This window comes from Cynocephalus volans, chromosome 7 (genome assembly GCF_027409185.1).
Source record: "Cynocephalus volans isolate mCynVol1 chromosome 7, mCynVol1.pri, whole genome shotgun sequence".
Lineage (NCBI taxonomy): Eukaryota > Metazoa > Chordata > Mammalia > Dermoptera > Cynocephalidae > Cynocephalus > Cynocephalus volans.
In genome coordinates, this window is record NC_084466.1 from 69,455,273 (window position 1) to 69,481,150 (window position 25,878).

The window sequence follows — 25,878 nt, forward strand, 5'->3', positions numbered from 1 at the left end:
TAGAAGAAACACTACAAATTTCTCTAGTCCAGTTTTCTCTTATTTTCAGCTTTGCAGACAAGAACAATTTAAAAGAACTTAGTAGACTCCTTCAGTGTCACACTTTAATGAGAGAATCAGGACTATAACTTGGGCGTTCTGACTTCCGACCCAGTTCTTATTTAATAGCTAAGTCTCTGAGGTAAGATTCATACTATTGCCCATTCAGCCTCCCCATCTACACAAAATTATGGGACTAAAGATAAAGAAATTTAAATGGACAGAGCAAGTAGAGGATGTACTGAAGGAAGATAGCATTATGGACTTCCATAAAACATTTTTAAGCTTATTTCTTCAAAATAATTTTCATTTATCACAAACATATCATTGGAAAATATAATTTACGTATACATTAACATGTTCCTAATGTGGTATTACATGTTTTGGGGGTTTTTTTTTTTGTTTTTCCTGGATGACTGATACTGTGAAGTGTCAAAGCAGTATGTCAACTACTGTCTGGAGAACTTCTCAGTGACTATTACTCCTCTAAGATGTCGCTTTTGAATGGTCCAAGTATGCTATGTTTTGAACCCACAGCAGTGGGGATTCACATTCCAGTTGTGTACTATATGTATTACATAGTCTTTGTATAATAATCTATTTGTATGGAAATATGATTTAGATCTAATAGATACAAAATGTATTTGAATCTAAATATGATTTAAAGAAGTGACTTTTCATTATCTTGGATACTTTGCCCAATATGGTGCCTTTTGTACCCCACATGTAGCCCAAAAGACTGCAGAGCTTCATACACTTTATTTTCACAATTTTCAGGGTGTTTTACAAGGTCATTTTATAGGCAAAATTGTGAGATAGAAACCAGAGTAATTATCAATGCTTTCGGAATATTTATATTTAATTATGTAAATGTACCCTAGGCTTCAGGACTCTGGTATGAATAAATGTCTGTGCTAAACCTGTCAACAAGTACAACAGAAAAGCTACTTCTATTACATAACTACCACAACAACTTAATGCAAGTTTCTAGAGGCAAATTATGTCCCTGTAATTGACCCCACCTCTCCCACTGCTTCTCTGCTAACTCTCTTTCCTCTTTCCCTGCCCTAAATCTAAGGCCACCCTTGATTTTGGAGAAGCATCAGTCACAATACTCTAGTGCTATGTGCTCACTTAGACTATATGTAAATGTTTTAAGACACTTGGAAGCTTGAAGGGTTGATACACTTACTGGTAGTATTTAAGGAATGATCAGTTTAATAACTATACACATAGCAAGAGGCTGGTTTTTCTAAAAAAAAAAAAATTATTCTAAAAACATGCAGGTATAGACAGATGCAGCCAAACCTAAAACCGAAGTGAAATAATCAGAGCTGTGCCTTAAGAACATAATTTAGGTAATAATGTGTATAAAATGAGTAAGGTGAATTAGGGACTGAAACAAGTTGCAACACCTTGCAGATATGTGTACTTATCACGATGAATACTTTGTAATACAGCAAAGAATTCAAAAATCTTAGAATGAATAATAAGGCTTGGTGGCTATTAACTAAAAGAGACTTTAGCCAAGCATTTTGTCAAGGGAGCAAATCTGATATGCTTATCCTTAATCATCATCCTTAAAAAAAGTTATTTTGTTTTGCCATTAATTGATTTGGTCTTTGGATCTTTGGGATTTTCAGGAACCATGTTTCATTTCCCATGCTTTCAAATACTCTTCAGAGTGAGGGTTACATGAAGACACTAGTAGATTTACTATGTGTAAACCAAATAACATCCTGCAAATAAAAAAACATGTATACAGTGACCACTAAATGAGTTGCAGAATTAATGATGCTCCAGTCTCTTAAGACCATGTGTTACCTAGTTTGAAAGTAACTGGTGAGAACATTTTAAATATTCACAACACAAATTTATTATTTTTCTGACCTACTAGTTTTGTAGGCCAGAAGTCTGAAATGGATCTCATAAGGCTAAAAACAAGATATCAGCAGGGCTGTGTTCCTTCTGGAGGCTTCTACAGAGACTCCATTTCCTTGCCTTTCCCAGATTCTAGAGGCTGCCTGCATTCCTTGGCTGTGGCCCCTTCCCCTTGCACTTTTAAAGACTGCTGTGATTACATTGGGCCCACCTGGATAATCCCAGCTAACCTCCCAATTTATGGTCAGCTGACCAGCAAACAATTCTATCAGCAACCTTAATTTCCCTTTGCCGTAACAACATAGCCACAAATTCTAGGGATTAGGATGCAACACCTTTTGGACGAGAGTGTTGAGCCACATTATTCTGCCTAACACTTATAGTATCTGAAAGACTTCTTAATAGAAACTGTAAAGTAAAAATATTAGTTTCTACACCCAAAAGTTAGTTCTATTGTCTAAACTGAAAGAAAATTAATAAATATTTGGGATTACTAGAAAACCCTTAAAACAAGTGAATATTTATGATTTGTACCTAAACAAATACTATATTTAATAGATGCTAACTTATGTAAGAAAAGGTACAATAATCACACTTGTATATCTTGACTGGTTGTTAATGTTCCTTGGTCTTCATCAACAATACAAATCTCGTCATTAGATGGAGCAGAAACACTTTCCACACCTTCATTTAATCCCTCAGATTTTGGCATGCTTATCCCCTCTCTTTCTCCTGATTTTTCAGAGGCCTTAGAGGAACCGGAAGCCTCTTCTCTTTTTTCTTCCTCTTTGGAAATAGCGAGTTTTTCTAGGGATTCTATTACTTCTCTCAACTCATCTTCAGAATCTTCAAAATTTCTAAAATAACGAACAGTGAAAATCAACATCAGGATATCAAAGCACTGAAGAATACATATGAAAACTAGCCTCCCTTCTCATTCCCCACCCCCACTTGAGCAATATGAAATTTAGTTAATAAATTGCTTATTATATCAGTCTGGTTTTTCTAAGGGTAATAACCAATGTTGGGAGAATCAGTCTTCTGTTCAGTTGCACTTGTTTCAACAACCTGTATTACATTTATTAATAACCATCTACTCTTATGTTTAAGAGAAGAAGAAAGAAGAGAAAAAAAGAAAAATAATAAAACAGCTACCATATATTAAGACTTTACTATATGCCAGTCACGGTCCTGGGCCACTTACACAAACTATTTTTCATTTAATACTATAATACTTTGAGGTTGACATTATCTTCATCAAATTATAAATAAAGAAACTAAGGCTTTGAGAGGTTGGTAAAAAATGTGTCCAAGGTCTCATCGCTACTAATTAGTAGAACCAAGAATTGAAATTTTGTCTCAGGCTGCAACATTAGCATTTTTAGAAAGGAAAAGAGCAGGAGACTAAGAAAACTATCTCAAAGATCACTAATACATATAAGTGGTAAGTGAAGGAGACAGAAAGAGCTAGTAAGAGCCAAGAAAGTGTGTACCATGAAAGCCAAGGGAACAGACAAATAAGACGAAGACTGAGAAATGGTGATCTGATTGGGCAATTTCGAGGTAAGAGATGCGCTTTGAGAGAATATTCAGAGGACCGCCATGCAGCTGGAGCCAATGTACAGTAGATCAGGAAAGCAATGGGAGGTGAGAAAGGTGAACACTGAGCTTAAACTCTTTTTCAGGGAGCCCGGCTCTGAGAGGGATGGTGCTATCTAGAAAACATAAGGGCAATCGTTTTTTTAAAATAAGAGAGATTTGGGCATGTTCATATGCTAAGGGAAAGTAGGTAATAGACATTTAAAACAGGAGAAAGGTGGGATAACTGACAGGAACAAGGTCACTGAGAAGAGGTTGGGTTTTAGAGAATGCATGGAAGGATGGGCTTTCAGCAGGAAGGGAGACAGTTTTTCCTAAAAGAAGGAAGGGAGACAGTTTTTCCTAAAAGAAGGAAGATAGGAAGAGAGAAGAAGTAGACTTACGTGGATATAGAGAAGTTACAGAGCTAGAAAAAGATGATTCCACCTACAAACCACATACTATCTCTGTGAAGAAGGAGGAACAGTCACATGATGAGAGCGAGGTGGGTGGGGGTGAGCTGAGGGATGAGGGTTTGGAAGGGCTGCAACACAGGGAAGCAAGCTGACGGAGCACAGCAGGACCAGGCATCACAGAGGACCGCTCGAAAACTGGAGACCATAAATTTGGGGTGGACCAGTTAATCATGGTTCCCATTTATTAAGTTATATTCCTGAGGTATGTGCTTTATACAGATCTTCCCTTGGTTCCTCTGCAGTTTCTTTCTTTCTTTTTTTTACATGCAATACTTTTATTTTAGCCATGCAAGGAAAGCTATTTCAGAATCTAGTTTAAAGCAAGCAGCTGTGTATAGACAATAAAAGAGGCAACATTTTGTTACAGCTCAGCACACAGCATTCAAAGCAAACAGGCATGAGACAAGGCATATTTATGTAGCATTAAAACCAGATGAATAAAATTGAGGGGGGAGGGATGGAGGAAAAAAGTGGAAATGAAAGACCAATGTTTCCCAATGCTTTGAATGAATGATGCTACATTTCTCATTTGATAGCATATCTAGGTGCTTCAAAAGCAGTGCATTACAGCAAGAATGGTAAGAATGGAAATAACTGATCTGTATACATGCCTAGTACTAAGTTCCATCAAAACTCATTGGCATAGGTCTTCTTTCAGTGGTAAACCAGTTCAAGCATCTTCTGAAGTTATTGTTTAATGACAACTTACTTAATTCAGGCTTTAAACTGTCTAAATATAAACAATTACTTATTTGATACTTTTCCTTTTATAATAAAATATGCTGCATGTTTTATTAAAAGGGCATACAATAGTGATCAATATTAATGGTTTTAATACTCAGAAACAAAGCCATAATTAACAAAGTACTAAGTATTTAAATGAAGACTTAATATATTAGAAACCCATAACTAGTAAAAAAAAGTATTAAAGTACTGAAACTGAACGTTAGAATTTTTGAACTATATAAATAAACTCAGTATTAATACTTTGAAAGGGTTACTATTAGGCAACAGATATTGCAAAAGAGACTTTTCCAACATAGCTTTTAGATGTTCTTAAAGGAAGTGTTCAATATTATTATATAGCACAAACGTGACTCAATAAATGTGGCACTAAAGAGTTTCTTAAAAACTGAATATTTTAACCATAAATATTATATAACAGCATAATTTAACTTTCTTGAATTATTTCCACATACACTTTTATGTGATACATTAGAATACATTAGCTCATATAGACTGTAAGATAATCAATCACACTAAATACAATTTCTTTTTTTTTTCTCCCAATATTTGAAGACCAAACCACACTGTATATATTATGGCACTGCTTATTTCCACTTATATGTATTTTTTTTAGTAAACATTTTAATGATTGCCAGGTTTTCCTCTTACAAGATTAATCATAGATGGTTCATTAAGGACAATATGGATGAAATTAAGATCAAGTATCACTCAAAACATTCATAGGCCATATTTTGTCAAGATGAAATTAAATCAGTTGTGGACAGGAATAAGCTATATTAAGAAAATTTAAACAGAAAAGAGGAACAGGAACAGGAAAAATAATACAATCATAAAGGTACTAGTTCTGAAATGTTCTATTATTATTATATGAGCTAACCAGTCACCAAGCTGAGGATATTTTCTTATATGTGTATATCAGCTGTTTCCTCTGTGAAATTCTGCATACTCAATGAGTAGTCATTTAATACACAGGGACATTAAAATACTCATGACATGGCTTCTGCAATAGATCGTCCTATTCAATTGCTTTAAGGACATTTTTCTTGGATGTTTCCTTAACTTCCCCTCCCAGGAGAAACCCATCCAAAGTAAAATACTCCTTCTTAAAATTAAAGATGATATCAAGTTCACACACACTGCCAAAATACTTGTCAAGTAATTCCACATAATGAAGAATTATTTCTAGGGTAATTAGCTCATTGTCCTGATCTTCACAGCAAAAATACAGACTAGCATATCTTTCGTAAACGTTCTTCAGAATCTTGCCACTCAAGGAAGCTGCACATTTAGGTTTCTGTGCTAAAACAATTTGAACAAGTTCTCTTGTGATCTTTTTCTTCTCTTTGATAGTGGGACATACCATTTCTGCAGTGGAAGCTTTCTCCGACAACTAAAAAGCAATATAAACTGCAGCGCAGCCAAGGCCCGCGAGCTTGGCAGGGCCCAGCCAGCCGCAGCAGCAGCAGTGGCTGAGGGGAAGCCCCCATTGCCCCACAATTTGAGTTATGACATGTCTAGGTGTGAATTTCCTTTCATTGTTGCTGCTTGGTAATTGTTTTATTTCCAAGAAAGGACGAGCCATGGCTTTCAATAATTATAAAAAATTCAGCTGTAACTGCTTTGAATATTGTTTTCCTCTATTCTCTTCTGGAACTAGGGTACTTCAAAAAATTTGTGGAAAAATAGAATTCAAAGATAATACAATTATTTCCACAAACTTTTGAAGTACCCTCGTATATTGGAACTTCGGGCCTTAACTCCTCTTTCACAGTTTCCATCATTTTTTTCTCAGACCTATCTTCTAGTTAATTCCTTAATTAACTGTACATATTGTTTTTTAAACCATTTGCTGAATTTTAATTTCCACTAGTAGATTTTTAAAACTTCCAGAAGTTCTAGTTAATTATCAAAATCTTTGCAATGATCTTAATGTTTATGTCTCTCCCCCCCACCAAAATTTATATATTGAAACCTAATCCCCAATGTGATAGTACTAAGAGATGGGGGTCCTTTAGGAGGTGATTAGGTCATGAGGACTGAGCCCTTATTAATGGGATTAGTGCCTTTAAAAAAGAGGCCTGAGGGATCTTGTTTGCCCTTCCGCCACATTAGGACACAGCTAGAAGGGGCTGTCTATGAAGCCAAGAGCTAGCCCTCACCAGATACCAAATGTGCTGGCACCTTGATCTTGTACTTCCCAGAATCTAGAACTGTAAGAAGTAAATTTCTGTTACTTATGAGAGTTACGTATTCTGAGGTATTTTGTTAAAGCAGCCTGAGGTTGATTGAATTACGTCCCCCCAAAACTCACTGAAGCTTGAATAGTGTCCTCCAAGTTTTATGTATTAGAAACGTGGCCCTAGGGCCAGCCTGTGGCTCGCTTGGGAGAGCCTGATGCTGATAACACCAAGGCCATGAGTTCAGATCTCTATATAGGGATGGCCAGTTAGCTCACTTGGGAGAGCGTGGTGCTGACAACACCAAGCCAGCGTGGTGCTGACAACACCAAGCCAGCGTGGTGATGACAACACCAAGCCAAGGGTTAAGATCCCCTTACTGGTCATCTTTTTAAAATAAAAAAAAAACGTGGCCCTAACTGTGACTGTTAAAAGGGTGGGAAATCCTATTATGGTAATTGTAAGGTGGAGGCTTGAAGAGGTGATTAGATTGCAGGACCATGCCATAGCGAATGGATTAAAAATGGTGGTCGGTGCATGGTTCTGAGGGCTTTAAAAGGAGAGGAAAGTCTGTCTCCCTTGCTCTCTCTGAGCTACCATTTTTGCAGTGTGATTCCCCTCCATCGCTGAAGTCACCATCAAAGAAAGCCTTCACCAGATATGTTCCCTGGACTTTGGACTTCCCAGCCTCTGAAACTGTAAGCTATATATTTCATTTTCTTGCTAAATTACCCAGTTCCATATGTTTTGTTATAAGCAACAGAAATAGACTAACACACAGCCTAAACAGACTGATATGATCTTCCTGCTCTTTGTTGAGGGACTGCTTATTTCTCATGTATTGATTTTTTATTTTAATTAAATAATTTTAAATATACAATATTATAGTTTTCATAGGATAATTATATTATCTGAAGTTCTTTATGGTCTAATTCAGCTAATTGTTGTATTTGCTAACTCTCACAGTGGATTCTACTTTTAAATTTTCAATTGTGAGCTCATCTTCAGTGGAGCTTCAGTGAGAAAATCCAATGTTTATCCTTCCAGAATGTTTTAGATTTACTTCTTCTAGAGATCTCAGAAGTACTTACCATCCCTTAATTTTAAGATTAATTTCTCAATGTAGATGTTTCCAGACCATCCAAGTATTGGCTTTTTTTGTTGTTTTTTTTTTTTATAGATGACCAGTAAGGGGATCTCAACCCTTTGCTTGGTATTGTCAGCACCACGCTCACCCAGTGAGCTAACCGGCCATCCCTATATAGGATCCGAACCCGTGGCCTTGATGTTATCAGCACCGCACTCTCCCGAGTGAGCCACGGGCCGACCCGACCATCCAAGTATTGTAATTCAAACTCCAAACCCAAGTGAAGTTAAATTCATGGTTATAAACTTCTTGGGGAGAATTTTTCTCCCACAGATTGAGCCAAACAGACAAGCTACATTACTGGGATATTTTTCTAGACTACCTTCTCTTCAACAGTTCCAGCAAGCAAGAATGGAGGGAGACCCAATGAAGAAAACATTATATATGTAGGAGGTTCACAGGGTGAGGAAGGGAAGAAAGGAAAAAAATTTTTTAACCCTTTCAAACAAAATAAGCCCACAACCCAAAATTCCAAAACACATGAATAAATCTAATAATGAGACAGATGGGCACAAAATTTTTTTTAAAAAGTTGGACTATAAACTAACTCCAGATGAAATTATTTTTATGGAGGATTTTGATAAAGCTCCTAAAGTAATAAGTATGCTCAAAGAGAAAAATTAAAGCACAGCATCCATTTTTTTTTAATTATGGGAAATAATTATAATTATGCAATAATGAAACAAGAACATATGAATATAAGAAAGAACAATTATCTTGGGCATGAAATATATCATTATTTAAATTAAAAACTCAATATATGAGGCCCAGATAAGATTAGATGGTATTCAAGAATTCACCTGGAATGGAATAAAGAGGAGAATAAAAAATATGAAAGTACAATTAGTTATTGTTGAGGATAGACTGAAAAGCTCTAAAATATATCTCATCAGAGGGCCAAAATGGTAAATAGAAAAAAAATAAGAAAAGCAATACTTGGAGAAATAATAGGTAAACATTTTTTCAGAACGAAAGAAAGTCATAGGTTCTCAAAAGAAAGTGAAGCAATCAGGATAAAAGACATTTCCAGACCTAGACATACCACAGTGAAACATAAGAACTTAAAAGATAAAAAGAAAATTATGAAAATGTCAGGGAGAAAGTTAGAATATCTATAAAGGAAAAATAATGAGATGATAGCAGATTTCTCACCAACAATAACAGAGACCAGGAAAAAAATGATTCTCAACCTAAAATTATATGATCAGCAAAATTAATGCTGAAGATTGAGGGCAAAATAAAAGTTAATTTTTGATATGCAAAGAGTAAGAAAGTTTACCACCCACTGACCTATCATAAATAATTATTAAAGGATATACATCAACAAAAAGAAAAATGAAATCAGAGAGAAAGCATGGGATAGGAAAAAACCATGGCAAGTTCAGAAAATGATAAACTACATTGGTAAATTCAGTTAAGTTTGAGAATTAAAAATATATACATATTTTATATATATAACATTTTTTATTTTAAAAAGATAAAAATTAGATTAAATGATTTGATGCTTGATATTTAAAATATCCCAGTTACAAAAAATAAAAAATAAAAACACAAAAAAACAAACATGTGGCAGGATGTGGGGGGAGAAAAGAAACAGTGTTGATAATTGTTAAACCTGGATGATGGATACATAAGGGTTCATTATGCTATTCTACTTGTACTATGTTTGAAGTTTTCCACAATAAAACAGTTTTTTAAACCAATTTATAATAATATAAAATATCAGGATGAAGAGTTTCAGTGGATACTTAAATTGTGCTTATCACATTTGGCAGGAAGGAAGGAAACTGAGGAAATTTTGAATTTGTTAGATCAATTTGTAGGTAGTGAATAAAAGATAACTGTTAAAAAAATAGAAACATAATGTATATCTTCAAAATTGGTATAGAAAAAAAGAATAATATAGAAAAGTTTTTCAGCTTAATGAAAGATTAGGAAAGAAGGGAAAAAGAAAAAGAGAAATGATGGCAAATAGAAAACCAAAATGATAGGGCCGAGCCCGTGGCGCACTTGGTAGAGTGCGGCACTGGGAGCGCTGCGACGCTCCCGCCGCGGGTTCGGATCCTATATAGAACTGGCCAGTGCACTCACTGGCTGAGTGCCGGTCATGAAAAGGACAAAAAAAAAAAAAAAAAGAAAAGAAAAAGAAAACCAAAATGATATAGGAGAGTGAAACTCAAATATGTCAATAATTATAATCAATGTTACTAAATTAAACTAATTAAAAGACATTATCACAGGAGTAGCATATCAAGCAGCTATATGTACTATATAAGGAACATATAATTAAACCACAAAAAAAGATGAAAATAAAAAAATCAAAAAATGTCATAAAAATACTAAAAAATAAAGAATTAAAGAAGTTGAAATAGCAGTATCCAGATAAAATAGAATTTAAGGCAAACAGCATTAAATAGGGACAAAATATGACAATACATAATGTAAGAAAGAGACATTTCACCAAATTGATATAACAATCATAAATTAGAACATGGCTTGTGCATATTTAAAGTGTATTGAAAAGGAGATAGAATTATAAGGAAAAATCGTCAAAACTACAAACATAGTTAAAGATTTTAATGCACCTCTATCAGGAAGTGAAAAAGGAAAAAAAAAAAAGCCTACAGAACATTTTAAAAAAATGTTTAAGCTGATGTAATAGATAATTATATAGAACCTATGTACTCCCAAAATAGTAAACATATGCATTTGTAACAAACATAAAATTGACCCTGTAACTCAATATTAAGAGAGTCCCAGTAAATTTTTTTTTAATTACCAAAATGTAAATGATGGTCTCTGTCCATAGGCAAGTAAGTCAAAAATCCTGATTTTTTTTTTTTAAAAGTGATTAAAAAATTGATTAAAAACATCAAACTTGAATCATAAGATAATGAATAACAAAACCAAGAAACTGAGAAAATATTGGCAAAGTAGATATCTGACAAAGAACTGGTAGCAAGGATATATAAATAATTTCTATAACTCAGAAAATATAAAGACACCTCTATACACCCATTAGATTGGATAAAATTTTAGAAACTGACCACACCAAGTATTGGTAAATATGAAGAGCAACTGGAACTTTCACACACTGTTCATAGGAATATAAAATGGCATAACTGTGAGAAATACCCTTACCTGTCCAATGCCAAAGAATGGATACAGAGACACAAGGTACAGCGAAGCAAGTCTTTAATAGCAGTCTTGCAAGATCGGGTGTCTGGGTGTCTGATGGGCAGGCACAACCAAAATGGTTACAAGAAGCAATTTATTCCCTAGGGCACAAGTCCCTCCCCGAGTTCCTCATTGGCTGACTACTATGGAGTATACAATCTTCCCAGACGTCACCTAAGTTTTATTATTTCCTCATAAGGCTTTCCTTTGTCTGACGGCTCAGGATAAGCCTGCAGAAAAAGGCTCACCAAAAGTTCTGAGAAGGGCGAAGAACCAGGAAGTAAAGAGAACAAGGGGCTGGTGACTAGCCACCATCTTGAGAAGTCATTTCTCAAGGGTGACATGCTGTTTCTGACCTCTGTTCAGGAACTCTCTGGGAACAGGTTGAGGCAGTTAAACAACTTTTGTTAAGCTATTCCTGAAAAATCAATCACTTAGGCTATTTTCTTACATAACCACTTTGGAAAACAGTTTGGCAATTTCTTAAAAACTTGAACATTCACCTACCATGCTCAACCATTCCACTCCTAGGTATTTATCCACAAGAAACAAAAATTTATGCCTACACAAAGACATGTACAGAAATAGTCACAGCAATTTTATTTATAATAGCCCCAAACTGGATACCCAAACACATGCCCATTAACAAGTGAATATATAAACAAATTTGCTAACATTTTTTTAGCAGTAAAAAATCAATGAATTATCAATATATGCAACAACATGGATGAGTCTCAAAATTATTCTCCAACAGTAGGGTTTCTAGGAAACTTAAGGTTGTTGTCTCTCAGCAGTCTTAAGCAAAAGCCCAAGACAGAGAAGTGCTTATCTCTTAAAAAGATTTGTGGGTCTGGCTTTTGTCTAATGAAGGGAATTCCAGAAAGAGTTGCAGAGACCTAAAAGATTTTTGAAAGAAATATACAGGCAGAAACAGAGCCAGGTTGGACTGAAAGGGACAGAGACAGTACAAAATGACAAAAGGCCATTGGACTCCAAAATTCTACTGGTACAAAGGAGGCTGAGAAAACTCTCTCCTCCTTTCCTTCTTCCTTTGCTAGAAAAGCTGATTCTAATGTTCATATGGAAAAAACAAGCAAGGCTAGCCAGGAAAATTCTGAAAAAGGAGAATTTACTAGTATCTGAAATGATGATGTATATTTAGGGGAGTTAGCTCGCCAAAATAATAAACCATATTGTAAACAATATGTTTATAATACAATAATTAGACTAGAAAGAATAGGAATTGGATGCAAATACATATTAAAACGTAGTATATCATAAAAGTAGCATTTCAAATTGGTAGCAAAAATAAAAATTTTCAGTAAATGATGTTGGAATAAGTGAGGAATTATTTGGGAGAAAAAATAAAGGTGGATCCACACTTTGCAGTGTAATATGAATAAAATGCAAGATGAATAACATACTTAACTATATAGAAAATTAAATCATAAAAGTACTTTAAATCATAGGATCATTTCTTATAAAATAATTGATAAATCAAACTAGATAAAAATAAAAAATGTCTACATGGCACAGACACTATAAATAAAATCAGAAGGCAAACAAAAAACTGGGGAAAATATTCTTGCATCATATTACAGATAAAAGACTAATTTCTCTAAAATGCAAAAAGTTCCCAAAATCAATATAATGTTAACACCTTAATTTTTAAAATGGCTAAGGCTATGAATAAATTATTCTTGAAGGAAGAAATAAAGATGGCTCTTTAGCATATGGAAAGACAACCTCACTCATTAAAAAAATGCTAATTAAAACTAGCCTGAAATGTCATTGTTATTTTGCCTATCAATTGTGCAATGATCCAAAAATTTGATAACACACTGAGCAAGAGAATGGGGGGGGGGGGAATAGGCCATATTCTGATGTTAATAGGTGTAACCTCTGTGAAACACAATTTTACAATATCCAATTTACACATGTACATGTATAAATTGACCCAATACTTTGTTCTGGGAATTTAAATTATACATATACTAGTACCTGAAATAATGATGTATATTCAAGAGACACTGTTAAGTGGGAAAAAAAGCAAGTTATAGGATAGTGCACTATGAAACCATTTCTAGAACAAAGAAAAAAGAATACACATACACAAGAAATACATTTCTGCTTATGTTTTAATGGAATTCTTCTGGAGAATTATGCACAAGAAGCAGATTAGATTGGTTGACTCTATGGAGGAGGATTGCATGGCTGAGGTAAAGAGAGAACAGGAAGATTGTGATTTGAGTGAACTTTTTAAATTTGGAACCATGTAAATATATTATCTATCCTAAAAGTAAATTATAGGGCTGGCTAGTTAGTTCAGTTGGTAAGAACAAGGTGTTATAACACCAAGGTCAAGGGTTTGGATCCCCATACTGGCCAGCCACCAAACAAAAAAGTAAATTATAATAAAATTTTTAAAATTCAAAGGACTCCAAATTTCAGAAGAAGAGAGTTCAGTATGGTTGCAGAATACAACATCAATAGTGTTCTATACACTAGCAGTAGCCAATTTGAAAACACAGTAGGAGAAAAGTGATCCATTAACAATGGAAACAAAAACAAAAAATTAAGTGGTACCTATACCATGAAGAAAATAATAAAAATACTGAAGAATACAAAAAAAAAAAGACATAAATAGATAAGGAGCTATAATTTATCCATGGATGTTAAGATGCACAGTCACCATCAATGCATGAATGGATAAAGAAAATGTGATATATATACACAATGAAATACTATTCAGTCTTTAAAAAAGAAGGAAATTCTGTCGTTTGCAACAACATGGATGAACCTAGAAGATATTAAGTCAAGTGAAATAAGCCAGGCACAGAAAGACAAACACCACATGATCTCACTGAAAAGTGGAATCTAAAACAATGGAAGTCATAGAGGCTGAGAGTAAAATGGTGGTTACCAGAGGCTGGGAGGCGAGACGGACAGCAGGGAGACGTCGGTCAAAGGGTATAAAATTTCAGTTAGACAGAAGGAGTAAGTTGGATCACAAATAAATGATAAATATGTGAAGTAATAAATATATTAATTAGCTTGACTTAGCCATTCTACAATATATACACATTACAAAACATCATATTGTATACCATGAAATATACAATTTGTATTTGTCAATTAGAAAACAATTTTTTAAAAGATTTTTAATCACAAAGATGTGAATTACTATAATTTAATCAACAAATGTAATGTCATTCCCATCAAAATACCAAAAAAAGGTTCTCATGACACTTTGCAAGAGAATGCAAGCATGTCTATGATGAGTGACAGGCTGCAAGAACTAAGATAAGTTTGAAGAAAAAGGTGTGGAGGCTGGCCGGTTAGCTCAGTTGGTTAGAGTGCGGTGCTGATATCACCAAGGTCCAGGGTTTGATCCCTGTACTAGCCAGCTGCCAAAAAAAAAAGAATAGAAAAAGATGTGGAGACTAGAAGGTGTGGGTATTAGCCCTACCAGATACCAAAAGGCATGATAAAGTCATAGTAACTAAGACAGAATATCACTGATGTAAATAAAGAAAATGATGCCATTGGAGAAGAATGGAGAGCCCAGAAAAAAATCCATGTAAAACTTGGCCTCCTTAGCTAGGTCTCTGTCAGCTGCCTTCTATATCTCAACAACAGCATTTTAATTTTCTACCAGTGCTCAATTTAGACATCTGCATATGACCTACTCACATATCATCATCATCAGATTCTGGTTCTAGTTGTTCCTCATCTACCTCAATGCCAGGGGCCATTTCCACCTCCTCCTCATCTTCTTTAGGGAGCCGTTGTTTTAATGGTCCCACTGTTAAAGAAACGACAAAGAGAGAGATTAAAGCATCTCAGCTGATACACCTGAGGAGAGGTATACACCAAAAGTCCTACAGCGAACGTCAACCATGTGGTAAAAACCTTCCAGTCATTTCCATTAAAACAGAATAAACAGGAATGACAACTAACAGCCAGCTATAAAGCACAATACTGAAGGTAGTAGGCAACACAAGAAAAGCAAGTGACAGGAATAAGGATCAGAGGAAGAGACAAAACATCACCCCTGCTTTGGGGGTAGATGCTTTGATTGTATAGAAAATTTAAGAAAATATTGTGTGTAAAACTTAAGACTTGCCAAATTGGACCACCCTTATTCTCCACTGTTTCTATAAAAATTCTACCTCTTATAAGATACCAGTTTATTTTATATGCCAATCACAGAGAAAATGCTCCCAGTAAAATGATGCAATGTTTTCTTAGCCCTTAGAATTTATAGTCTATAATTTAAATTATTGTAAGAACCCTCTTAGTTCTTTCTAATCATTCATTTTAAATCTTATATCATTCTTGTACATTCATAAAAAGGAAAAGTGAAATAAATTGTATAAGATGTAACTAAAAGTCCTCACATTCAGAGTGTTAATCCTCTAAATCACTTTTTTCTGTTTGTCTGACATATCAACTGAGCGTTTTGGGATCCTGATTCAACCAAAGAGACCATTATAAAATTATTTATGAGACCACGAGGGAATTTTGAATTAGTTTTTGAATCACTGATGTCTGTTTTCTTTTTTAAATTGTGGAATCTGAACTGTTTTCACTTATACTTCTGGCACCAAACATACTTGACATACATTAGCTCACTTAATATTTAAAACAATCCTTTGAGGTTGGTGCTATCATAACTCTGATTTTACAAATGAGAGAGATAAGGATAGAATTGATTATCTTATTGGGAGTATCAGAGCCAGAAGTTATAACAGATGTGTCTAAGTACAGTATTCATTCTTAACCATTATCCAATGCGGCCTGCCAATATACTGCAAAGAGGGAATCTGATATTTAAAAATCTGTATGTATTCCAAATGTAAACGTTTAGATTTTCTGCATCGTTTCCCCTTCATTAGCAACGTAACATTCTTTAAAAGTTTTAACAGAAGAGATTTATACTATCATAGTATAAAAATCCTTAAAAAACAAACATTGATATAGGTATAGGAAATGATATTTATGTATTAATGAAGAAGAAATAGCTTTAGGAGTGGATCCAAGTTTATACAAGGATTAAGTAAATTATATAGCAGGCATTTTGACCTAATAAGAAAATCCATTATTCAATAAATAGTACTAGAAAACTAACTATTTGGAGAAAAAAATTAAAGATAGTCCCCATATCATACTATATGATGGATTTTGGACGTGACTGGTGCCATTGTGCGCACAATAAGCACAAAATAGCCGCCAGCCTCATCTTCCACTCCAGCACCAAGCCCCTCCTCGCTTCCCTTTATGAGAAGACTCCCAACTTAAACCGAAACCCCTTTTGCTTCCACAAGGACACAGTTCTCCACCCCGATCTACATTAGCATAATGCCCCTCCTTGGTTGTATCAGTCCATATAAGCTCTCCCACCCCCCACATCTAGTGCTGTCCCCCATTTTGAGGGCAGCCCTGGGCTGCCCCCCCACTTTGGGCACAGCTCGGCAGATTCTTCTCCTTTAATAAAGCTTGAACGGTACCTGGCATCTCAGCTCACTTTCTTTCACTATACTCCAAAATTAAATACCAAAGGATTAAAGACTGAAATGTGAAGAGAAAAAACACAACAAAAACTAGAAAGTAAAAGTGAATATTTTTTAGATCTCAAGTTAGGAAAAGCCATTCTAAGCATTCTAGCAATCCACAAAGGAAAAGATTGCTATATCTGATTATCTGTAACTTTAATACCTTGAATGACTGAATTAGAAAAACATAATTTCACAAATCCTAATGAAATAATTGCTTCAGGCAAGAACAATCCATTGACGTAAAGCCAGTAAGTGAATGGTTGATGGGGATTTGTACATTTGTATGGTTCCAAAGTAACACTGAACTGATTCCATTCCAGTCTTAAGAGGCAAAATGTAACTGTCGGTTCTCAGCCTAGCACCTTCCTAAAGCAGTGGTCAGTCTTAGCCTTACTAATAGTGGCTCAACACAGTATGTGTCTCCTGCTTTGATGCAACATAAAGTAAACAACATTACCTAGAATATATTTAGCAAAAAACCTTTAACTTCAAACCATCAAGCTTATAGATATAACTTTCAGTTTACAAAAAAACATGTGAGGGATATATTTTTATTTACAAAACAAAAAACAATTACACATATTCAGAAGATGGGACATTCTGCAGGACAACAGGGTAATATTTTCAACAATTCACTGTCATGAGAAAAGGTGGGGAAACTTGTGCTAGATTAAAAGAGACTTAAGTGAAGTATTAACCACATGAAATGTTGGGCCTTGAGAGGATATTGCTTTGAACTATCAGGTATAAAGAACATTTTGGGGAACACTTGGGGAAGCTGGAATATGGCCTGAGTATTAAATAAGCTGAAAATTTACTGAATTAAGACCTTCTGGCCCAGCTTGTGAAAAACACTGGTACATGTTTCACATACACTTGAAAAGAAGATATTCTCTGCCTCAGTTCGGTGTAATGTTCCAAATATGTCAATCATGTCAAGTTTACCAATTCTATTGTTCAAAATTTCTACAGCCTTATTTTTTTGTCTGTTCAATCAACTACTGAAAGGGATATGTTATATTCTTCCACTATGTAGAGGATCTGTCTATTTCTCCAATAGAAGATTGTTACATCTTTCTGGTAGATTGACACTTTCTTCATCATGAAAAGTCTTCACCTCTAGTTATGCTACTTACTTTAAAATTAATTTTTATTTTGATTAGTGTTTGCATTTTTTCCATCCATTTACCTTGTACCTTTCTGTGTACTAAAAAAGTGTCTTTCTAAAGCAGCATATATTTGGGGTTTGTGTTCTTTCTTTCTTTTATTGAAACATAATTGATTATACATGTTTGTGGGGTACAGAGTTGAATATCAATACTTATGTACAATATGTGATGATCAAATAAGGATAATTACCATATTCATCATTAAAAAATGTAAGCATTCTTTGTGGGGTTTTATTTTCTTTATCCAGTCTGAAACTCTATAACTTTTCATTGGAATCCTTAGTCCATATACATTTAATGTAATTTTTGTATATATTTGAGTTTAAATCAACCATCTTACTATTTGCTTTCTAATCAACCCATCAGTTTCATGTCCCTTTTTCTCTTTCTTGCAACTTTTTGGGTTTATTATAATCTCAACTTTTTTTTGTCTATTATAGTTTGTATATTATATATTATTTTACTGAATACAGTATTTACCCTAGATATTACTATATGCATTCTTAACATCTTAGAGTATAACATAATTTAATTCATTTGCCACTTCACAGACAATGCAAAGATGTAATATATTCTAAATACATTAACTGTGTCCCAATTTATGTGCTATTTTGGTTACATATATCCACTCTCTTTCCATCATTACAAATAAGTTAACTCACAAATTTACTATATTTTCACATGGGCAGTTATAAGACATATATAAGCAATTTATTTAATAAGTGAGATTAGAAATAGGAACTTTCCTCCAAAAGTGAAATTAAAAGCAAAGTGTGGCAATTTTTTTTTTTTTTTGTAAATTGTTACAAGCACACCTGTGAAATGGAAATACCACCACACTGTAATGGAATGTTTGCCTATCTTTAATCAATATGCTTCATCCCTAATCATAGCCCATGTTACTTCAGAAAGTGCTTATAAAATAAATGAGGTAGATTTTAATAAATCTCATCTACGAGGTAGCCTGGCTAATTGGAAACAGCCTGAGTATTCTACTTGGTGTGGGAATTAGTTTTGGTTTTCCTGTTTTAGTAAAAGGCGAAAGATTTATACGATCTGAAGAGAAACCAGAGTGTTGGTTTTCCTGTTTTAGGAAAACAGTTTTAGTTGGCTCTTATTTCTGTTTAACAGTATAGAAGAAGGAATGAATGGATAACCATAGAAATGTAAATCAGCTGCTATCAGGATGCACAACTATGATGTTAACAAGGTAACTATTCAGCCTGAAAACTTATACAAGAAAAATAGGGGTTACATTCCCACCAAGGATTCACTTGGTGAGGTTAAACTATAAACAAAATTACTGACCTGAATTAATTACGCACATGTAGAAAAAATATCCTTATTTAGAGTGTAGCTTTCCCTAGTAAGATTCAATTAAAAGGATCTTATAAAGTCCTGTTAAAATTAGGACAGACGAAACATGTATTTAATAAAGCCTTATTTTAAAATGGAGTTTGGAGCTAGAAGCATCAAAGCAATTTATTTTCAAGAAGTTGGAAGTTTAAGCTAAAGACTATTTGCTGAAGGATGTATGAATAATGCTTAAATGAAAAAATAACTGATGCTTAAAAGTCTGCTTTTATATATTGTAACCAAAGTTATTAACATTTATAATAGATCTGCAACATAACCAGGGCCACTTTAGACAAGCCCAAGTACAAAATGGCGCCGCCCACCTCTTCCTCTCCTCTCCCCTCCCCCATTCTCTTTTACAAGAAGCCTCATGGTTTCAGAGAAAATGAAACTTTCTGCGTTTCTCCATTCCCATGACCTAACTCAATCCCCACCCCGGAATTACATCACCCAGCTCTTGGCACCAACATACCTATATAAGCTCTACCACCCCCACACCTGGTGCTGTCCCCCATTTTCAGGGCAGTCCAGGGCTGTCCTCCATTTTGAGCACAGGCAGAAGATTTTCTTTCTTTTATAAAGCTTGAACGGTACCTGGCATCTTGGCTCACTTTCTTTCATTATGGTGCCGAAACCCGGGAAGGGTTTTGGCCAACATTGTGGACGATCCCCTCTCTCTGGGGGTGACTGGCCCTCGGCGCCCTTCCCAGACCTGCTGGAACCGGGTTCACTCGGGACTCTCTCCTTTTGCCGTTTCAGACCAACGCATCCAACACCAGCCTCAGTTCAGGGTGAGTCAGTGGGTCTGTCCTGCATACTTCTATGGTTCCCCCGACCACTCTATGACTTTGGTCTCTACGAAGCCCAGGCGCCTGGCCGAGGGAACCCTTCTCGTGCCCCCAGCTATTGGAGGATGCTCCTCTAGCCGGTTAGTGGCTTTTCTCTCAAAAAGAAGATGGGCACCAAAGGGGACGCCCTTTGCTGGCACGCTTCTCCTCCCAGGACTGACTGCCCTTTCTCACCCTCTACACGGGATCCTCACGATCCAAACCTCCACGCTCTATGCTCTTGGGCTGTCTCCTGGCCAATTTCTTGGCCTCCAGGGAGACATTGAACCTAAATGTCCTGTTCTGTCCCATTTTCTACTGTACTCTGCACTCTACGCCTCTGGGCCGTCTCCTGGACAATTTCTCGGCCGAGCCCGTGGCGCACTTGGTAGAGTGCGGCGCTGGGAGCGCTGCGACGCTCCCGCCGCGGGGTCGGATCCTATATAGGACTGGCCGGTGCACTCACTCACTGGCTGAGTGCCGGTCACGAAAAAGGACAAAAAAAAAAAAAAAAAAAAAAAAAAAACTCAAACACCTCATTACAATATATCCCAGTGGTCAGAAGATGGCACTCGATTTAGACACTCACCAAAATGGCAAAAGCTGTACAGGTTCCTTGTTCAGGCCTTCTCCTATCTCTGAACGCATTCTTCTCTCTGTCAAAACTGTCCTATGTCTCAAATTCTCCTAGCTCATGCTCGACCTCTCCTTCCAGACTCAGATCAATCTCCTGATCCATCAGCCCTCCACATCTCTCTCTCTTCCCCACACCTGGCCTCCAGATGCTCGTCCTCAGCCCAGCTCTTCCCCTTCTCCCCCTTCATCAGGTAACAACCCTGTCTCAGCTCTGGCTTTTTGTAACCCTTCCGTGAAGTGGCTGGGATGGAAGGAATTGTCTGAGTCCATGTACAGGGGGCAGGTCTGGATGGCAGCTCAGGTACATGCTCAAAATAATAGTCAGCCTGTGGGAGCCATTGCTGTTCCTTGCACGGTTCCAAATAGGAACTACCAGGCTGGCCGCGGGGATTGAGATCTCCAGGATAACATGATCACACACCTACTTCACGGCCTCCAAAAGGCTACTCACAAGTCAGTCAATTACAACAAGCTTAGAGAGATCACACAGAGATCCGCTGAAAATCCCAGTGAGTTCCTAATCCACCTCTCTGAGGCTTTACATGAATACACATGTATAGACCCAAACTCCCCCTGCAGGCATGGCCCTCTTACACTCTCATTTCATTACCCAATCAGCCCCTGATATTCAAAAAACTGTAAAAGAGATCAGACCAAATACCAGCTCCTGGCTAATGCCATCCAAGGCTCACATACTCCCAAGTTGGCTGCCTCTAGGGGCAAGCCACCCGGGAACTGCTTCAAATGGAGTCAACCAGGCCACTCAGCATGGGCCTGTTGTAACCTGTCCTCACTACAAATGGCCAGGTCACTGGAGGATTGACTGTGCCACTCACCAGAGAGGGAGTGGCCCAGTCCCCAAACTACAGCCTTTGGCTTCATGGCCATCCCTACTGGAGCTTCTAGGCTTTGCCCAGGAGGAAGACTGACGATGCCCAGGGCCTGAGGCCCTCATGGAGATCACCACGCATGAGCCCATGGTAACTTGCCTTGTAGCAGGTAAACCAATCTCTTTTGTCATCCATACAGGGGCCATTTCCTCTACCCTTCCTGAATATACAGGACCAACAACCCTGTCCTCTATCACAATAGTAGGGGTCACGGGATCAGAATACTGTCCATGGATCACTCAACCCCTTCCTGCACCCTACATCACACCCAATTCACATACAAATTCTTAATAATGCCTCAATGCCCAGCCCCCTTACTGGGATGAGACATCCTTTTCAAATTCAAAGCTTCTCTTACCCTAAACACTTTAACTCCGGCTACAATACTCCTATTACAGGCCACCCCAGACCTGGCCCCTGGGGCTTCCACCTTCCCCTCCCCCTCAGACAAGGTTAATCCCTAGTATGAGATGCTTCTTCTCCCGCCATTGCTATGTACCATTCCCCTATCCTTGTTAAACTGTGGAACCCCTCTTTGTTCCCTAATGTCCCACAGTACCCCACTGCTAACAAACACCTAATAGGCTTAAAACCCATCGTACACAAACTCCTTTCTTCTCATCTCTTACAGCCTACCTACTTACCTTTTAATACACCCATCCTTCCAGTTATAAAGCCTAATGGCTCATACCGTTTAGTACAGGACTAATCCTGACATGTGCCATTCCCAACAACTTACTTGGACAGTACTACCTCAGGGATTTTGGGATAGCCCCCACTTTTCTGGCCAGGCCTTAGCTGAAGACTTATCTGAACTTCACCCAACCTCTAGCACTTTAATACAATACGTGGATGACCTCCTCCTTTGGAGCCCCTCCTATGAGGATTCACAGGCCCACACTGCTGCTATTCTTAATTTCCTGGCCTCCAGGGGATATCAAGTGTCCCACAGCAAGGCCCAGATTTGTTCTCCTTCAGTTCAAGAGTCTAATTTCTGAACTCCCTACTCCTACCACATAGGGTGAAATCCTTTCTTTCTTGGGGCTTGCAGGGCATCTGCGCCTATGCATTACTAACTTTGGCATGCTAGCAAAGCCACTTTATGGGGCAGCCAAAGGGGATCCAGCCATTCCCTTAGATCCCACAAAGCCCATTCATTCTCCCTTCCAGCAATTAAAAGCTGCTCTCCTTGCAGCTCCAGCTCTCTCTCTCTCAAACCTGTCTCATCCTTTTATCCTATACATCACCGAAACCCAAAGATTGGCAGTTGGGGTTTGGGGACAAAAGGCAGGGGATATTTTCTCCCCTATTATATACCTCTCTAAATAACTAGACACCATAGCTCGAGAATGGACCCCTGTTTATGAGCCTTGGCAGCAGCCACCCTTTTAGCATAAGAAAGCTCTAAACTAACTTTTAAACAGTCAAGACCCTCTCAGCCATAAGGCCAAATCAATTCTCTCCTTTTCCTGCCTACAACTTATTCACCTTACTTTCATTGAAAACTCCCAGTTCTCCTTTAAACTTTGCCCTCCCTTAAAATCCAGCCACTCTCATCCCAAAACACTCATGACCCTTAGAACACAATTGCACGGAGGCTTTAGACCTCTTTCTCAATCTCTTTCCACACATCTCCCTGCATCCCATTACACGGTTCATAGATGGGAGCGCAACCTCCACGCCCATCCCCCGGGTGGGTTATGCCATAGTAAATCTAACACAAGCTATTGAGGCTGCACAACTCCCAAAGGAGGTTGGGGTTATACACTGCAGAGGACACCAAACCTCCAACGACCCCATAGCCCAGGGAAACAAACTGGTGGATCTAACTGCAAAACAGGCTGCTCAATCACCAGGACCCCACTCTTCCTCTCCTGCTCAGGTCCTTCTCATGGCCCCTACACCCTTATCCCAATACACACTCCAAAAAATACAACACTTCCAATAGTTGGGAGCACAGAGAAAGGACAACTGGTATACTCTCTCCAGTCGCCATGTCCTCCCTACCACACAAGCTGAGCAAATCCTTTTAGATTTCCATAATTCAGTTCATACAGGCTATGAACTCCTACTATACCATCTTCTGCCCTTATATTACTCTCCCCACAAAAGGACATGCTATCTTCTAACTTTAGTAGATACCTTTTCAGGTTGGGATGAGGCTTTCCCCTGCAGTTCAGAGGATGCTACAGCAGTAACGCATGCTCTCACCTCAGAAATCATCCCTCGTCTCATCTTACCCACCAGTCACTCAATCACCTACGGGCTGCCCCTGTAAGCACACAGGCCTCAGCCCCCTCAAACTTATGTATCGTAGACCCTTCACTCTCACACCTCTCCCTTCCAGCTCATCGCCTTTAGGCCAGCATGTCTCTACAGTTTCACTCATTAGAGATCTTCTTAGGGAGCAGGCCAACCTTCTATTACCTCATCCTTTCCCTAGCACACTCTCAGACTTTAAACTAAGCCCAGGATAACAAATGTATATTAAGACCCGAATCCCAAAGCCCCTCACACCATGTTGGGAAGGGCCTTATACAGTACTTCTCACCACCCCCATGGCAGTAAAAGTACTAAGAAAGGCCCCCTTGGTATCACTTATCCTTGGTAACACTAACACCTGAGACTTTACCCAAAGAATCTGTTAACACCAAGCCAACATCTCCTCACACTTTGCCCATTTTAGGACCCACAAAACTGAAAATCTCTAGAACCTCCACTCTTCCCCCAATCCCAGAAGAAGGATGATCTTTCCCCCAGCAATTATCCTCTCACTCTTGCAGGCCCACTTCACGTCCCTCGCACAAGAGCTACTATTTTACTACCTGTTCTAGTACTTGCTACAGGTGAAGTAATGCTCTCTTTTCCAAGAGCAGGACCGATGCCACTTAAGATAGCCCCTCCATTGTGTGAAAGTTAGGCAGGAAAGTGGGGGTGGGACAGGAGGAGCTCCGCTAACTGCAAAATTATCTCATGTACTGTCGGCTTGCTTGCATTGGCTAATATCTCTTGGCGCAGTGATTGGGCGACCGAGTTGCCGCGCTTGCAGCTTTAAAAACTGAGAACAAAGATGGTTCGAGGCCGCACCTTGAATTGGCTGGTGCGGTCCCAGCCACTGGAAATAAAAATCTTTTTCTCTATTTTATATCAGTCTCCTAGGGCGATTTTCTCCTGATGCCTGTAACATTCGGGGGCTCATCCGGGATCACTGTCACCCCTCGGGGACCAATCTACAGTGCTGGGATTTTTCCCCCCACTGTGAAGTCTCTAGGGGGGAACACCTGAGAAGATGTTCCTCAGCCCCAGAGGCACACGATCTTCTGTTGGCTCGCTTAGGATTTTCTGGCACCCCTAGATTTGGGTGAGTCAACTCTTTTTGGTGGGGGACCAGGCCAGACTGGACGAAGTTGCAACACCTCTTCCCTGGACCCAGCGAGATGTCGCTGTGGTCCACTTGGTGGCCTCCCTTGGTGGCCAAACTTGTGTATTGTCTTTGTGTTTGTCTTTATATTAACCTCGTGAGTTTATGTTGTTGTGAGTCTTGTTTTGCATTTGGGTATCAGAGCTCTGATTTAGGGACTTTGTGGAAGGCTGGATGCAGCACTACTTCTCAAGTCCAGGACTCCCACAAGACATCGTCGGGACCTTTGGTTTGGAGTTGTTTGGAAATTTGTTGTGGCAGCTTGTCTTTGTCTTTTGTGTGTTGCTGGGTGTGCACATACATTTTGTAGCTTTGTATGTCTTTAACTGTGGTCATATGTAATGATAAGTATCTGCCATCCTGTGTCTCTGACCTTTATTGTGCTAGTTATACCTTTCTATGACACTGGAATCTGAGAGCCTAATTTAATTACTGGCAAAAAATTGGAAAGCCTTGGGCACCAGAGAGGACCCTAGCTGCAAGAGGAAAGTGGCCACTGAGACTATTTTGCTGCCACGTCTCTGCTGCTGGTAGATCTCTCTCCTGGAGTTCCTAGCCTAATAAGGAAATGCTTTATTCTCTTTATCTTTCTCTGATTTTCTGAGCCCTCTTCTGTTCGGTTGGATTGCATCCACTTCTGTTTAAGTGCACCCTGGAGGGCTCCTGGCTAGGCTTTGTTTTTCTGATTTAAATCTGGTTGGAACTTTTCTTCTTTATGCTGAAAACAGTGGAGAGAACTGCTTTTATCAATTACTGTTAATGGAATAAATTGGACCTGCCGATTGGGACTAAGCTGAAC

At 37.8% G+C, this 25,878-nt stretch overlaps 2 protein-coding genes across 2 annotated transcripts in view; both read right to left on the reverse strand.

The window, feature by feature from the left end:
- Positions 1 to 2,509: 2,509 nt before the first annotated feature.
- The window catches only part of NEK5 (NIMA related kinase 5), a 107,347-nt gene continuing 83,978 nt past the window's right edge, over positions 2,510 to 25,878 (reverse strand). The window contains exons 22-23 of the mRNA XM_063103469.1: positions 14,916 to 15,027; positions 2,510 to 2,777 (exon numbers count right to left, since the gene is read on the reverse strand). Of these exons, the coding sequence (XP_062959539.1) occupies positions 2,510 to 2,777; positions 14,916 to 15,027 (380 nt within the window). The remainder of the gene's footprint in view (positions 2,778 to 14,915; positions 15,028 to 25,878) is intronic.
- Positions 5,737 to 6,084, reverse strand: LOC134382668 (AP-1 complex subunit sigma-2-like). The gene has a single exon (XM_063103398.1). The coding sequence runs from the start codon at positions 6,082 to 6,084 to the stop codon at positions 5,737 to 5,739; it is 348 nt and encodes a 115-aa protein (XP_062959468.1).

Excerpts from the sequence above, each read along its gene's own strand:
- LOC134382668 (XM_063103398.1), bottom strand. The coding sequence starts at position 6,084 with ATGGTATGTCCCACTATCAAAGAGAAGAAAAAGATCACAAGAGAACTT.